At 40.5% G+C, this 15,439-nt stretch overlaps 1 protein-coding gene and 1 long non-coding RNA gene across 6 annotated transcripts; one reads left to right on the forward strand and one right to left on the reverse strand.

The window, feature by feature from the left end:
• The first annotated feature begins 472 nt into the window (after positions 1 to 472).
• On the forward strand, positions 473 to 14,738 carry LOC103654425 (ABC transporter G family member 45). The gene is made up of 22 exons (XM_020552794.3): positions 473 to 958; positions 1,145 to 1,265; positions 7,813 to 7,901; positions 8,146 to 8,230; positions 8,355 to 8,520; positions 8,705 to 8,781; positions 8,859 to 8,909; positions 8,977 to 9,067; positions 9,381 to 9,682; positions 9,934 to 10,529; positions 10,624 to 10,784; positions 10,898 to 11,001; positions 11,101 to 11,260; positions 11,343 to 11,506; positions 11,597 to 11,929; positions 12,026 to 12,316; positions 12,639 to 12,722; positions 12,799 to 12,932; positions 13,168 to 13,395; positions 13,484 to 13,655; positions 13,761 to 14,015; positions 14,133 to 14,738. The coding sequence occupies exons 1-22, from the start codon at positions 783 to 785 to the stop codon at positions 14,400 to 14,402; spliced, it is 4,110 nt and encodes a 1,369-aa protein (XP_020408383.1). The 5' UTR covers positions 473 to 782; the 3' UTR covers positions 14,403 to 14,738.
• LOC103654428 (uncharacterized) lies at positions 6,206 to 14,552 on the reverse strand. Of its 5 annotated transcripts, XR_004857922.1 has the most exons (5): positions 14,106 to 14,243; positions 13,777 to 14,036; positions 9,331 to 13,680; positions 6,499 to 6,584; positions 6,206 to 6,369 (listed from the first exon to the last, which is right to left on the reverse strand). It is a non-coding gene; the product is annotated as an uncharacterized lncRNA (long non-coding RNA). The 5 variants fall into 5 exon arrangements; XR_004857921.1 differs by having other exon boundaries at positions 6,206 to 6,584; positions 9,331 to 12,267; positions 14,106 to 14,552; XR_004857920.1 differs by having other exon boundaries at positions 6,206 to 6,584.
• Positions 14,739 to 15,439: the final 701 nt, after the last annotated feature.

Raw genomic sequence — 15,439 nt, forward strand, 5'->3', positions numbered from 1 at the left:
CATCACGACTTGTAAATGGATAACCCTCTAGTCATCTATATAAGGTCGAGGGGTACCTATTCGAAGGCATCTCATCTCGTCACATCCCATCACCACCTCATAGCTCATTAGCCTTCTCAAAGCAACTACGCCACCAGTAGATCGACAGGAGAATTCACCATCCACCGTCCATAGCTCATCTGTAACCCGTGTACACCAGTAATACTTAAATACTCAGCCTCCACATGACGTAGGGTGTTACGCATTCCAGCGGCCCGAACATGTATAAACTTTTGTGTGATCTGACGTGCACCCGCACGTATCATCGAGTCGCAATCAACAACATTGCCCTGCCCAAAATCATCACGTCAAGAATCCAGTGGTGCACAGTCAGGTCATAAACACCGACGACGGCGACGGATCAATCGCCGGCGGAGAAGACAAAGAGTAGTCATGGAGGATTTGGGCAGCCTGACGGCGTCGGTTGAAAAGAATTGGCACCAGTGACTTCAAAAATTTTCGGCTCGCACACCCGCTAATATATGACACATTTTTACTGGCGGTTCACAAAGAAAATTACCAGTAAAAATGATTTCTACTGACTGACGGTTGCTATAGAGAAGCTTCAATAAAAATAGCTTGTAGAAAGTTGAACCCACCGAGCTCTTTTCTACCGGTGACATATATACATATATGCCGTGCCGACCGTCCTCCATTAGGACAGCTAGCACCAGGTCGATCGTAGTGCTAGCAACTAGTTTGTTTGTACGCGCGCTCATCAACCGGTCCGCGCGGCGCCGCTGATGATGGAGGAGACGATGGGGCAGCCGACGACGCCGGCTACCGTGGAGCTCACCGGCAGCGAAGACGAGGACTGGCACGCGGCCGCGACGGCCGGAAGGACGCAGCAGCCGCCGCCGCCGCTCACCCACGACGACAACCGCAGCTTCCTTCGGATGCTGCGTGACATGAAAGAGAAGTGATTAGTTGTGTAATTGTGTTGAACATATCGAGTAGTATCATGCATATGCATGCATGCATGCATCAATCTGTTGTTATATACTGCACTCAACGGTAGCGAGCAGCAAAGTCCTGACGCATGTCGGTGTATATGTCATGCATGCATGGTATGTGTGGTATGATGGACTGGCATGGTGGAGAGCAGGCTGGGCGTGGACGCGCCCAAGGTGGAGGTGCGCTTCGAGAGGCTTACCGTGGAGGCGGACGTCCGCGTCGGCCGCCGCGCCGTCCCGACGCTGCTCAACGCCGCCATCAACGCCGCCCAGGTAACGAGCCCGCCGGCTGGATTACATTCCGTCGTGTTCCTTCAATTGCTACGCCGCCGCGATGTGTGTTGCTGCTTCGTGTTCCTTGGCTCTCTTTCCTTTCCTTATGGCTTTGTCGCTCCACCTCCCTCTAGTCTCTCTGGATGCATGTATTGCTACATACAAGCCTGCAAGCTGCAAGGCACATTTTTCTTTTTCCTTTCCTTTTCTTTTCATTTTTCAAAAAGACTTTTCTGGTATATTATAATTTCGTCAGTTGGAGAGAGACAAGAGAAAAGGGTTGTGGATTTGGTGAGACATTTCAGTCAAATGGATTGTCCTATCCTTATATATACCTTGCTCCCATCCGTTTTCTATTGAGGTGTGTATAATAAGTTACGTGAACAATACCACCCCTTAATTTCTTTGCTCCTGATTATCGATTGTTGAGTACTCCCGTCTTCCCATTTTTTCGTTCACATTTGAATAAACACATACATAAAAACTACGTTCATATGTTAATTAATGAATATACTTTCAGTCTAAAACGAATTATATTTTAGGATGAAGAGTACTCGAGATTATAGATTGCTTTGAGTTATAATAATAAGTATGTTATATAGTATTTCAATACACGATATATGTCTAGACACGTAACAAAAGTTGGATGTATAGAAAAACCAAAACAGTTTATAAATTAAAACGGAAATAGTACCAATTAAACTTGCTTAAAATTGACTAGATCTATAAAGAAATAACGTCAATATCTATAGTTCAAAAATATATTCCACTAATTGCTCTAATATACTTATTATGTACCTATATTATCATTTCCTTTTTATATATTTTTATCAAATTTAGGAAAGTTAGATCCCTTGAGCAAGACGTGCATTTTTTTAAGGACTGAAAAGAAATTTGGCTACTAAAAAAAGAGGTGCGTATTCGTTTAGGACATAAGTACTCCATCTCTAAATAAACCGATTCTAAAGTTATTGATTTTTTTAAGTTTAACCAAATTTTAAGTTTGAGCAAATTTATAGTAAGAACATCAAATTTTATGGCCTCGAATTAATGTGATTAGACGCACTATGAAACATATGTCCACGATCGGTAAAACTCATGTCATAAATGCTGCTGTATTTTTCTATAAATTTAACCAAACTTGAAAAAAATAACTTAGAATAACTCTAAAATGATTTATTTGGGGACCGGCAGCAGACGATTAATTCCATCCACTACTGTTGATAGAAAAAATAAAAAAATTGTATTTTTAAATTGAACCATATTAAAGTTGTATCATTCATAGTCATGGCATATTTGTAGACCTTAGGCTGTCTTCAACGGTTGTGGCAGCCCGTCCCGCTTTAGGCCTATAGGGGATACAGTCTCACGCCTCCCTACCTCCAGATGTGGGTGCAGCAACCAGCCCTCTTCTCTTGATGTGTGTGCACAACAATGTTTGTTAGTAGATGAGAAATTGGTAATTGATGAGGAATAGATATAAAAAATGATATTTTATAGAGATAGTAGGATATAGTGAAAGAATTTAGGAAAAATCATCGTAGAGGGTAAAGATATAGAGGGAGAGAAATTGCTCACGTAGAGACATAATGTGATATAAAGGGAGAAATATAGAGAAAACCGTTGAAGCGTCTTAGGCCGACTGTAGCGGTTACCGTAGGCGCCCCCTCTCTCACGTGTAGCGGCTACAGGAGCCCAGTTTAGGTCACAATGGCGTCCCTGGTCGCGCACACTAAATGTCACACTCAGATTTAGGGGGCCAAACCCGGGCGTGATTCACATGTGTGCTAGGATCAAGTCTCACACATATGATGACTCATAGTACAAAAATGAATGTCACATATTTAATATATAATGGAGTTCTGTATAAAATAGTTAAATAATTGCATCATATGCAGACAACGATCCCGCAACCAAAGTTGACTGGGAGACGACGACCTAGACTACTCACGAACTCATCACAACGACATCCTTCATGCGCCTCATCCTGTGGTACCTGCCCTTGACCTGGGGGAATGTGAGTACAGCTAGAGTGAGCTCACATACGTTCATCGCTCAACAAGTTGTGGAGAATAATGTGCATGAACTCGCCAAAGGTGAGAGCACATATGAATTGTAAGGCTTACCAAAGGAGATGGTTAAAGTTGAGCATTGCTTTTAAAGTTGGTCAAAATTTTATTAGCAGTTACTAAGTATAAGTAGATATCAACCCAATTAAATAAGAGATCATAATTGATAATAACACCCGCGAACAATGCATTTGACAGATTAAATTTAGTTCCATAAATTAATCATGCGAGAGTCCTGAGTCGCTCTTGACCGTGAGCACGACTGATATACCAGTTTTACACTCTGCAGAGGTTGCGCCCTTTACCCACAAGTCGTGTATCCCGCCTAGCCAGGGTTTACAAGGCCCTTATACACTTCCGAGGTGAATGGCTAGGGATCCACTACGAGGCCTTTACAAAGTTCCACTAGCTTTAGAAAACCCGCTATGGTTTCTGAGAAGGGCATATAGGATTCCCTCGTCCGAAAAGCCATCGCAACGCAGCTCCTCTACCGTCCTTTGCCCCTTTCGGGTAAGGTTGTCCTCCACTAGCTTTCCTAATTAGTCAGCCAAGGGCATCCCATTCCACCCTTGTGGTGGCACGGACATCTCAAGTTAAGCTCCATGTTCCAATTAGCACAATAATATTATCATGAACAATAATTAAAACAACAACATAACTGTGATCATAATATAACATTAATTTCCCAAACCAGGTAGAGCAATAGCAATACTACCCAATAGTTCATTTGTCTGCAAGGGGTAGGGTAAATAAGACTAGAGAAACCTATTAGGTCCCATCAAATTAACTTGAGCATGTCACAGTGATTAACAAGAAACATTATTAGGTAAAGAATAGTGATCAAGGGCACAACTTGCCTTAGACTCGAGATTCTCAGGTACTTCTCCAAGTTAATATTCAAGTTTCTCGTAACCTCACCGCTATTCGTAGCAATACATACAAATAGACAAGAAGTACATAAAAATAACAGTACACCAAACATGAGAACAAACATCGTAATAATGATCTACGCATCGTAACGAGATCGCAGGCTCGAGAACCACTAAAATCAGAGTTACGGTTTAAGAGTTATGATTTTCCGAAGGTTTAGGTGTTTACTATAAAACAAATGAGGTACAAGATTTTAACCATAGGTTTCATAGTAATACAATGTTACTAGATGATAAACAATATTAATATGAAACTAATGCCACTGGAATGGATCAAAAAGTAGTTAAATTAAAGAAGTTATGAATTTCCTAAAGTTGGTGAATAAATTTTGTGGTAAAAATCAATTTCTTTAGTTATTTACTGCTTTCTCAAATTCCTGGGTGACAGGCAGTATTCCTAGAAAACCCAGGGGCTCAACTGCATATAAAAAGGGCTAATTTTAAATGATTATATACTTTATGTGGACCATGGGTTGGTTTTGATAAAGATTAGTGGCTCTTCTAGAAAGTGCACATAGCGAAGGGGCACCGGTGCGCCCTGATTTGTCCGATCAGAAAGCTGAGATCAGGATTAGGCCAACCCCTTAAACGAATCAGTACGCAATCTGACCCACCTGATTAACGATCAACGACAGAGATCAGCGGTCACCCGAGATTAGCCCAGATCCGACCGATGGCGGATCTGCGGTCCAGATTTAAAATAGCGAAATCCACCCTAGACCCGCCCGATCCAAATCGGACGGCTACCACACCTTTGGCCGAACCGATATTCAGCTTCTAATCGCGACCATTGCCTGAGTGATCCACGACCAGGGACCCCTCTCCTACCCCCGCCATACCTACCGGCGGTGCCCATAGTCCCCGCGGCAGAGACCGCCGCCGGCGACATCCGATTGCCGCTCGGTGATCAAATCGCACTGGAAGACACGGAAAAACACAATCATGGTCTCACGAACTCGAGTCTAGCCAACTTACCATGGAACTCGAGTCTAGCCAACTTACCATGGATTACGGGGACGAGAATACCGTCCACGCCAAGGAACACCCCACAGCGGTGTCGGGTTCATGGTGAGCAATTGCCGCCGATTCTAGGCTCCATGTGCACGGCAAGGCTCCCATACGTGACCTACTCCTCCCGATGATCTCCACCGGATGGTTTCAACGCGAGCGCGAGCGTGTTGTGGGAGCGAGGAGGCTGTAGGCGGGGCCTGCTGCGCAGCGGAGGGTGGTTGCGCGCGGTGCTAAATGGGTCGAGCGAGTGGGTTGAGGGAGGTTTCGGCCCAGTACAGGTAGATCCTTCTCTTTTTTTCTATTTCTTTTCTATTCCTTGTTCTTATATTTTCAAATTCATTCTAAGTTGAGGTTTTAAAATTTGAATTTGCACAAACAAAGAGTCCAGCATCATGCAAAGTATAAATGTATATGATTTTATTTTCTCTAAGTAAATGGTTCAAAACATATATAACTTAATAAAGAATAAATCTCATAATGAAATAAATTATAGACCTTTTATTAAATAAATAAATAATAAGCCCATTTAAAAATTAAGTGTTTGTTACCTATTCATAACTAACCATGAACTCTTCATTAGGCAAAAATTTTGTGTAGTTCTTTAGAGGATACTTCGAGGTAAAAAAAATAACGAAAGGAAATATTTAACTCATTGGAGGCTTTTTTTACTTATTTCAAAACATTTAAATCTTGATATAAAATTTTCCTAATTTCAAAAATAGAAATTTGAGGTGTTACACTAAACGACAAGGTTCTCTCTCACAACATCTACCTGGTGAGCCCCCAACATTGTTCATGTCTCGTGGTTTGTATACACGAACAATTGTTAGTAGATAAAAAAATGATTTGATGAAAAGTAGAGATAAGAAATAATATTTTATGGTTGCAGAGGGGAATAAGGAAAGTATTTTGAGGAAACCGCTGCAGAAGATGAAAAACAGGAGACAAAATCTTGACGATGTGGCGTAAAAGTAGGATATATGGAGAGAAATTTAGGAATAACCGCTACATATCGTCTTATATGTACAAAGACAGAAGAGACTAGCAGCCAGTCAGTGAGGACCCTTGTTAGGCCAGCATTAAACCTTCAAATTCCTATTTCCTCGCAGGAGCAGGAAGCAGCGCAGACCACAGAGCACACAACACATGACCATGATGAGGCTGGCTTTAGGTGCTGTTTGGTTTACGAAATGTAACATAAATAATAATGATAATGATTCGCACTTAGTGAGTTTGAATGTGAGCTTCTCCCGATGCCCCATCCTGCTGCTCCTTCAGTGCTTCTTCTTGACCTGTTGCTTTCCCGTGCCCTGTGAAGAGAACCCAACACGTTTGTTAGATTCCTCGTGATTAATGATGCCCATTCTATGCCCAGATATTGGTATATTGGTTAGAGCATCGCTGCATAAGCAGGGATCTATGTAGAAATGTAGATTGAGAGATGAAGGGCCAAAATGTTAGCTACTCACAACAGGCTTTCCTTTTTTCACCTGAAACCTCAAAAGGTTGATGCAAAATTTTATAGGCCATGACCTCCAAGAGTGGGCATCCTACAGTCGCCCAACGCTAGATACAGATGGTCACTAAACTGGTTGTGGCAAAATCCAGCATCAAACTAAACAGCCCATCAATTTACTATACCTCAACAGCTCAACCTATTTGTGGAGATTCAGCAGTTATGCCAATCCTACTCTAAGCTTACTATCGAGATTATTAGGGTTTTTTAAGTTTGATGCTGGTGCCCTCAGTTTTGCTGGTGTTCTTGTTTTTTACCTTTATTCGTGTTTTTTGCTCAGTTTTACCCTTCTGCTCTATAGCACTAGAAAGACAAAACTAAGCAAAAAAACACGACTAAAGGTAAAAATGAGGACACCATCAAAACCAAGAGCATCAGCTTAAAAAACCCTTATTAACCTATGAAGATCCAACATATAGGTAATAACCATCTTCCGTGGTTCCATAGCCTTCGAAGTTCTGAATATGGTGTTTAAGAAACTAAGCTATCCTCAGTTTAGAAATTACAGAGCACATGACAAATACATGGATTATGCAGCAAACATTTTTTTTTTGGACACCTACCTAGACCTGGTAGTATGAGAATCACAATAGTACTTATGAAGTCAAATGTAGTACAGTTAATCAAGAAAGAGGATCGGTAAATCTGCAGACCACCTTAGCACAGTTTGTACTCAACAAATGAGTTTAATCCATAATCAAAAGGATACTTTTTTTTCTCGAACGCGCAGGAGAACTGCGCCCCATTATATATTAAGCATAAGAAAATAGAAACAAAGGTTTACAGTCCTCCTTACGGAGGCCAGAAACAGGCATACAAATATAGATCCATAAGGGGATCAAAAAACAAACTACTCAAATCTTCCTAAGGAAAGGATACTGGACCTTGTCATACTGTTGCCCGCTTTAGCAAGAGATAAAAAACAAGTGTATGACATGCATGTGTTTGTTTTACAATGCAAAGTTGGTAGGTCATATTCGAAAAATATATATTTCTAAATGAAGAGTTTATTTTGTTTTCAGGAGTTAGCAACGTCTGTTCATATGTGTGTTACAAGGAAAAGACCTATCAGAATCATAAATGAAGTAAGCGGGGTGATTCGACCATCAAGGTGAATGTGTCCCCTTATCTTTCATTAGCTACCAGAGTACAGATATAGATCCCAACATCCCGTTCCATCTCAAACCTAAGCGCTTGATCAAATTTAGAAGATAAGTTACTCAAATGCACAAGTATGGATTTGATAGTCTGTTATTAGTCAACAGTTTTGACTTAAGGCAAACTTAGATCCCTTATATTTCAGACGGACAGAGTAATTTATCAAGATATATTGACTTTATATGCCATTCTGTCAGGATGACACTACTTCTAGGAGCACCTGGTTCCGGGAAGACGACTCTACTAAAAGCGTTAGCAGGAAAATTGGATTCTTCTTTGAAGGTATACTGAGCTACCTACATGCTACCAAAAGTATTTGTCAACAAGAAAAGGCAAAAATAGATAATAATGTCTAGCATTAACTAACAGAAATATATATTTTCTAACGGCCAACGATTGCCAACAGTTCAAAGGAAAAGTCATGTACAATGGAGAAGAAATTAATTACTCAACACCACAGACACAGTACCTGCGTACTTATGTTAGCCAGTATGATCTTCACCATGCTGAGATGACAGTAAGAGAGACAATCGACTTCTCTTCCAAGATGCTTGGAACCAATAATGAATTTGGTAAGATATACTCTTGCGTATAGGGAGCTATTTATTTATTTTAAAGATCATTGGAATGTGCTGCGATTTATAACAAGGCAAATACTTAAGAATGAAGTGTCTACACAATACTCAAGCTAAATCAATTTTTCCATGGCATCTATACTGACACAAATTTCCTGTTTGAATGGAATGACAAACTCAGATATGCTAGGAGAAGCAATAAGAAGAAAAAAGGGTGTCATCAATGAAGTGGATCAAGATCTTGATTCATTCATTAAGGTAGTTCCATTGCACTACTTTGTTTTTGCAAGACTGGATTATGTTTTGTTTAGTTACTCAAATAGCTCTTCTCTCAGGCCACCACCTTTGGAGAAGGAAGCAACCTCACAACAAACTATATTATCAAGGTAACTTGGTTACTTGCTTGATTTGCTATATCTTGAAGATATAATAGTAACAGTTGATTATATGCAGATACTTGGCCTGTCTGAGTGTGCTGATACCCTAGTAGGAGACGAGATGAGAAGAGGAATATCTGGAGGGCAAAAGAAGAGAGCCACAGTTGGTAAGCATTTCTATAAGGGCTGATGGTAGAAGACAAATACAGCCATATATAGGTTTTATGTAGCTGCCACCAGAAGGACACATTTCAATCTGAAAGAAAACGACTACTGACATTTCACCACCTCAAGAATGTAAAATATAGGGTAGGAATCTTCATGATAGCGAAGAATGACTAGCTCTAAAATAGAATGTTTATAACTCTCAAGTAAGATGGAAGTAACAACCAGAAATTAGAATGACGAACAGAGTAAGGAGATACTTAACTGGAACCTAACCTAAGTTGGCATACGCTAAAGTGAAGTTGTTTAATGCAGGGGAGATGCTAGTTGGTCTGGCAAGATGCTTCTTTATGGATGATATATCAACAGGTCTTGATAGCTCCACGGCATTTGAGATCATGAAGTTTCTCCAACAGATGGCCCATTTGATGGATCTCACAATGGTAATTTCCTTGTTGCAACCACCGCCTGAGACATTGGAATTATTTGACGACATTATACTTTTATGTGAGGGGCAAATTGTGTATCATGGTCCCCGAGAAAATGCTACGGACTTGTTCGAAACCATGGGATTCAAATGCCCTGACAGGAAGAATGTAGCCGATTTCCTTCAAGAGGTAATCAACCATCAAATGTGCCTAACTGCCAATAATAAATAGCTAAACTTTGAGATAATTAATACATCAGATCCTCAAAATGTATAGTGTTCAAGGCTAACTTTGAGATAATTAATACATCAGATCCACAAAATTAAGCAGGCAATAGATGACTTACAATTCTATGCATGAGCATAAAATGTCATTGTTCTGCAATACACGTGCTTTTGCAAAATAATGTAACAAGTTTTCTCCAATTGGCCACTGACCAGGTAACCTCTAAGATGGACCAAAAGCAATACTGGACTGGTGACCAAAATAAGTATCAGTACCATACAATTGAAAATTTTGCAGAATCCTTCCGCACGTCATATCTTCCTCTTCTAGTAGAAGACAAACTGTGCAGTCCAAACAATACTGGAAAGAATAAGGAGGTAAAAGTGAATGCAGGTCGCCGAGTATCCAGATGGAATATTTTCAAAGCATGCTTTTCAAGGGAACTGCTGCTGCTGAAAAGAAACTCTCCGGTCCATATATTCAAGACCATTCAGATAACTGTTATGGCTTTGGTGATCTCCACACTTTTCCTGAGAACAAAAATGAGTCACAATTCTGTACTTGATGCCAACAAGTACATGGGAGCACTTTTTATGGCTGTCGTCATAGTAAACTTCAATGGGATGACTGAAATTGCAATGACGATAAAGCGGCTTCCCACCTTCTACAAGCAAAGAGAGCTACTAGCATTGCCAGGATGGGCACTCCTTTGTTCAGTTTACCTTATTAGCATCCCAATATCGCTTGTTGAGACAGGCCTTTGGACAGGCTTAACCTACTATGTGATTGGATATGCACCTTCTGCTATCAGGTACTCATCTCCTGGTACTTACATGCTGAATGACTTCTGATGCTTCAGCTTCAATAGGTAAAAGCAAGAAATGAAATTACATTGCTTATGGCAGGTTCATCCAGCACTTTCTGGTACTTTTTGCCATGCATCAAATGTCAATGGGCTTGTATCGCTTCTTAGCGGCCATAGGAAGGACGCAAGTGATGGCCAACATGCTAGGGACTGCAGCTCTTATTGCAATCTACATACTTGGAGGATTCGTCATATCAAAAGGTTAGATGAATGTAGCTTAGCATACACCATGAAACATGCATGAGTACAAGACATACAATCTTTACTAAAAGTTTGTGCAACAAGTTGTTAACCAATTCTGCAAACTGAAACAGATGATCTCCAACCATGGTTGCGCTGGGGATATTGGACGTCCCCGTTCACCTATGCACAGAATGCGATCGCCCTCAATGAGTTCCATGACAAAAGATGGAATTCAGTAAGCACTAATTTCAAAACTTGGAAGTGATTGCTATATGGTAGTATATCCTATTTCAAATTAATTACAATAAGGTTCTTGATCTTTTGTTTCTGGTAGGAATTTTATTATAACGGTGCAAACACCGTCGGTGAAGCTATCCTCAAGATCAGAGGGCTGCTCATGGAGTGGCACTGGTACTGGATTTGTGTCACCATTTTGTTTGGATACTCGCTGGTCTTCAACATCTTCAGCATATTTGCATTGGAGTTCATCGGCTGTATGTATACCAATCTATCACAAACCTCCTAAATATTGCATTTAAACGAAAAAATAATTATCTGCTTGTTTACTGCTTGCAGCTCCACACAAGCATCAAGTTAACATCAAGACCACAAAAGTGAATTTCGTGTACAATAGGCAGATGGCTGAAAATGGCAATTCATCAAATGATCAAGTTATCCTCCCATTTCGACCCCTCTCCCTGGTCTTTGATCATATTCAATATTTTGTTGACATGCCTAAGGTAATATCTTGTTCACTTATTAAGATCTTACCTGGTAGCTTCATTAATTCCTATCACATACTGAAGACAAGAATACAAATATCCCACCAGGAGATGACAAAAAATGGAGCAACGAAGAAAAAGCTTCAGCTGCTACAAGATGTCAGTGGTGCTTTTAGGCCAGGAGTACTAACAGCTCTGATGGGGATAACTGGCGCTGGCAAGACAACATTGCTCGATGTATTAGCTGGAAGGAAAACTGGGGGATATATCGAAGGGACTATTAAGATAGCAGGCTATCCTAAGAAGCAGGATACATTCTCAAGGATCTCAGGTTACTGTGAACAGAGTGACATTCATTCCCCTAATCTCACTGTTTATGAGTCACTGAAATTTTCTGCATGGCTTCGTCTACCTTCAAATGTTAAACCTCATCAAAGAGACGTATGTGTATTGTGTTTCAACCTCACCCCCTCTTTATCCCTGCTGGAGCCTAGAAACTAGTTTCTGACACAAAATTTCTCTTAAAACACATTTCAGATGTTCATCAAAGAAGTCATGAACCTTATTGAGATCACTGACTTGAAAAATGCCATGGTAGGCATCCCAGGAGCAACTGGCCTGTCAGCCGAGCAGCGGAAAAGACTAACAATAGCTGTGGAGCTAGTGGCCAGTCCCTCCATTATATTCATGGATGAGCCAACCACCGGCTTGGATGCTCGTGCTGCAGCTATTGTCATGAGAACAGTACGAAAGACGGTTGACACTGGACGAACTGTTGTCTGCACAATTCATCAACCAAGCATTGAGATTTTTGAATCTTTTGATGAGGTATGAACAAGTTTAGATGGTATAGCCATATAAGTGGACAAAACATAGACACAACAAGCAATTGAGAAACATGATAGTCCAATGCTGGAGTGGTGTCAAGGTAATTACACAATTAAAACAAACATGATTCTCGACAAACTTAAACAGCAGTCAAATTGGACAAATGTACAGAAGTATGAATGAAGTTGTAAAATGCAGTTGTAAGTTAAAGTAGAAGACAATCAAAGAACTACATGATAAACTGGTCTTTCTTTTATACAAGTACGTATAGGCACTATGGAATTACCATCCTAAGTTTTAAATTAAATTTGTTCCATTTCAGCTTCTGCTTATGAAAAGAGGTGGCCAGCTCATATACAGTGGTTCGGTAGGTCCACTCTCTAGCAACATGATAAAATATTTTGAGGTAAGATTGCCTAAGATAGACGTTTATATTTGAAAGATGCAGAGAGAAGAAAATACTGAAAATTACTTTGTAACAGGCCATACCAGGCGTTCCTAAAATAAACAAGGGACAAAACCCAGCAACATGGATGTTAGACATCAGTTCACACATAACAGAATATGAAATTGGAGTGGACTATGCAGAAATTTATTGCAATTCCTCCCTGTACAGGTGCACCCAATAGTACAGCCGTAAAACTGCGAATAACTTTATTTTAGTTGGTACAAACAATAAGGCCTTACTCGTTTTGTACTTAAACCATGTGGATTGAGGAGTATTGGGGTGGATTGAGGTAGATTTTGACTAGCTGTGGATTTATTCCCCCCTCAATCCACATGGATTTGGAAAAAACGAACATGGCCTAAGATGGAAGTCAATCTAATGAAATTCTTGGTGGCACCTGCAGGGAGAACAGGGTTCTAATTGATGAATTGGAACAACCAGAACCAAACACAGATGCTCTGTATTTTCCTCAGGGTTATTGGCAAAACTTTACGATACAATGTGTGGCATGTTTGTGGAAGCAAAGTTGTGCATACTGGAAAAACTCAGAACACAATGTTGTCCGGTTCATTAACACTTTTGCTGTTTCAATCATGTTTGGAATTGTATTCTGGAAAATTGGCTCAAGCATGTAATCGGATTATTATTATCTTTCATGACTATTAAATTATTTTTTTATGCCCCAATCAAGATCTAACATGTATTTCTTTGTGCAACAGCAAGGATGAGCAAGACGTATTAAACATACTTGGAATCGTATATGGATCGGCATTGTTCCTGGGTTTCATGAATTGCAGCATCCTACAGCCGGTTGTGGCAATGGAGAGAGTTGTGCTCTACCGTGAAAAGGCGGCAGGCATGTACTCCACCATGGCATACGCTATCGCTCAGGTAACATAACACATCAACAATCAACCTGTCCTAAGAAAATCCAGTTGTTCTGATCACCAGAACAGGCTTGGCACAGATTATGAACCGAAGGTTTACGTGTTGCAGGTGTCGGTGGAATTACCTTACATGTTGGTGCAAGTGATGATCTTCTCATCAATCGTGTACCCAATGATTGGGTTCCAGGTGACAGCGAGCAAATTCTTCTGGTTCTTCCTATACCAGGTGATGAGCTTCATGTACTACACTCTATACGGGATGATGACGGTGGCCCTGACCCCCAACATCGAGATCGCCATGGGGCTGTCGTTCCTCATCTTTATCTTTTGGAACGTCTTCTCTGGCTTCATAATCGTGAGAGAGGTAACCCCCCATCTGAATCGGCTGAGAAATGAATTGGATCCATTAGCGAGCTGGTGAAATCACCAAATCAAACCAAACCAATCCGTATACCTGACGAGTTGAGTAAATTTGCTGCAGATGATGCCTGTGTGGTGGCGGTGGGTGTACTGGGCGGATCCGGCGGCATGGACGGTTTATGGGCTAATGTTCTCACAGCTCGCAGACAGGACGGAGCAGATCCTGGTGCCGGGGCTCGGGGAGCAGACGGTGCGTGAGTTCCTAGAGGGGTACCTGGGCCTGCAGGATCGCTACTTTGTGCTGGTGACCTGCCTCCATCTTGCCATCATTGGCCTCTTCGTCTTTCTCTTCTTCCTCGCCATCAAGCACCTAAACTTCCAGCGCAGGTAGGAAGCCTCGCAGGCTCACACCACCACCTGCCGCCGCCGCTGGCCAATTTGCCGTGCGATGGCTGCAATACACGACTAGGGTCAGGCAGCAACCACTTCCTAACAAAACTGTAGAAAAGGGCTGGGAAGAAAGGTCTTGTTGCAAAAGTGTGCATAAATTTCTAGGAGAGAAATGAATTAGTAGTAACTAATCATGTAAAGGAATACGAGTAGATCCAAGGGGAGCGCAAACAGTGTAATTATTAAGATTCAGAAAATGGAACTGTGTTGTTTGTCATTGTTTCAGTTTTTGAATCTTGACAGCTACATAGAATGGAATTGCTGCAATTCTCAGTTCCGTGTGATGTTTACATGAGCAAGACATATCATAGTAAAGCTCCAATTTTTTTATTATCAGCCTGTTTGGTTCGCGCGAGTGTAGACCCGTGGATACGGAATCCAAGTTGTTTTAACAAATTTAATATTTTAAAATAAATATGTATAAAATTTGATGGTAATTTTTTAGTTATCAACTATATTATTACAAATAAGAATAAAATTTTATAAAAAAATATTGTATACATTATTTGCCAGTAAAAAAATTACTAAATTCGTACCGAATTTTATATCTATCATTTGAGAAAATATAGAATAAATTTAAATGAACCTTTAATAGTTTAATATTAAAAATAAGAATAAAATTTATATAGCAGAATCTATATCCTATTTATTTATAGTAAAAAAAGATAAAAAAACTAATAATCGAATAGTTATCGTTTCCAACTATTTTCATCCTACCCGTAGTGAATAGTTTAGAAGCCACAAAACCGGAGGTGATTGAATGGGTTAGAATCCCCTTCTTATAAGAAGGGAATTCTAGCTAATTCAATCCCTTCCGTTTTCTATCTCCCAAACCAGTTAGATTGGAGTGTGAGATTAAGAAAAAAAAATCTCAAACTTAAGCCTTGAACACGTAAAACAACAAAGGCGGCGTTGTCAAGGATGGACAGAGGGGCAGCGTGGTTTTGGATAACTGCAATATAAGAGATAACTGCAATA

The sequence above is a fragment of the Zea mays genome, chromosome 4 (assembly GCF_902167145.1).
Source record: "Zea mays cultivar B73 chromosome 4, Zm-B73-REFERENCE-NAM-5.0, whole genome shotgun sequence".
NCBI classification, from domain to species: domain Eukaryota; kingdom Viridiplantae; phylum Streptophyta; class Magnoliopsida; order Poales; family Poaceae; genus Zea; species Zea mays.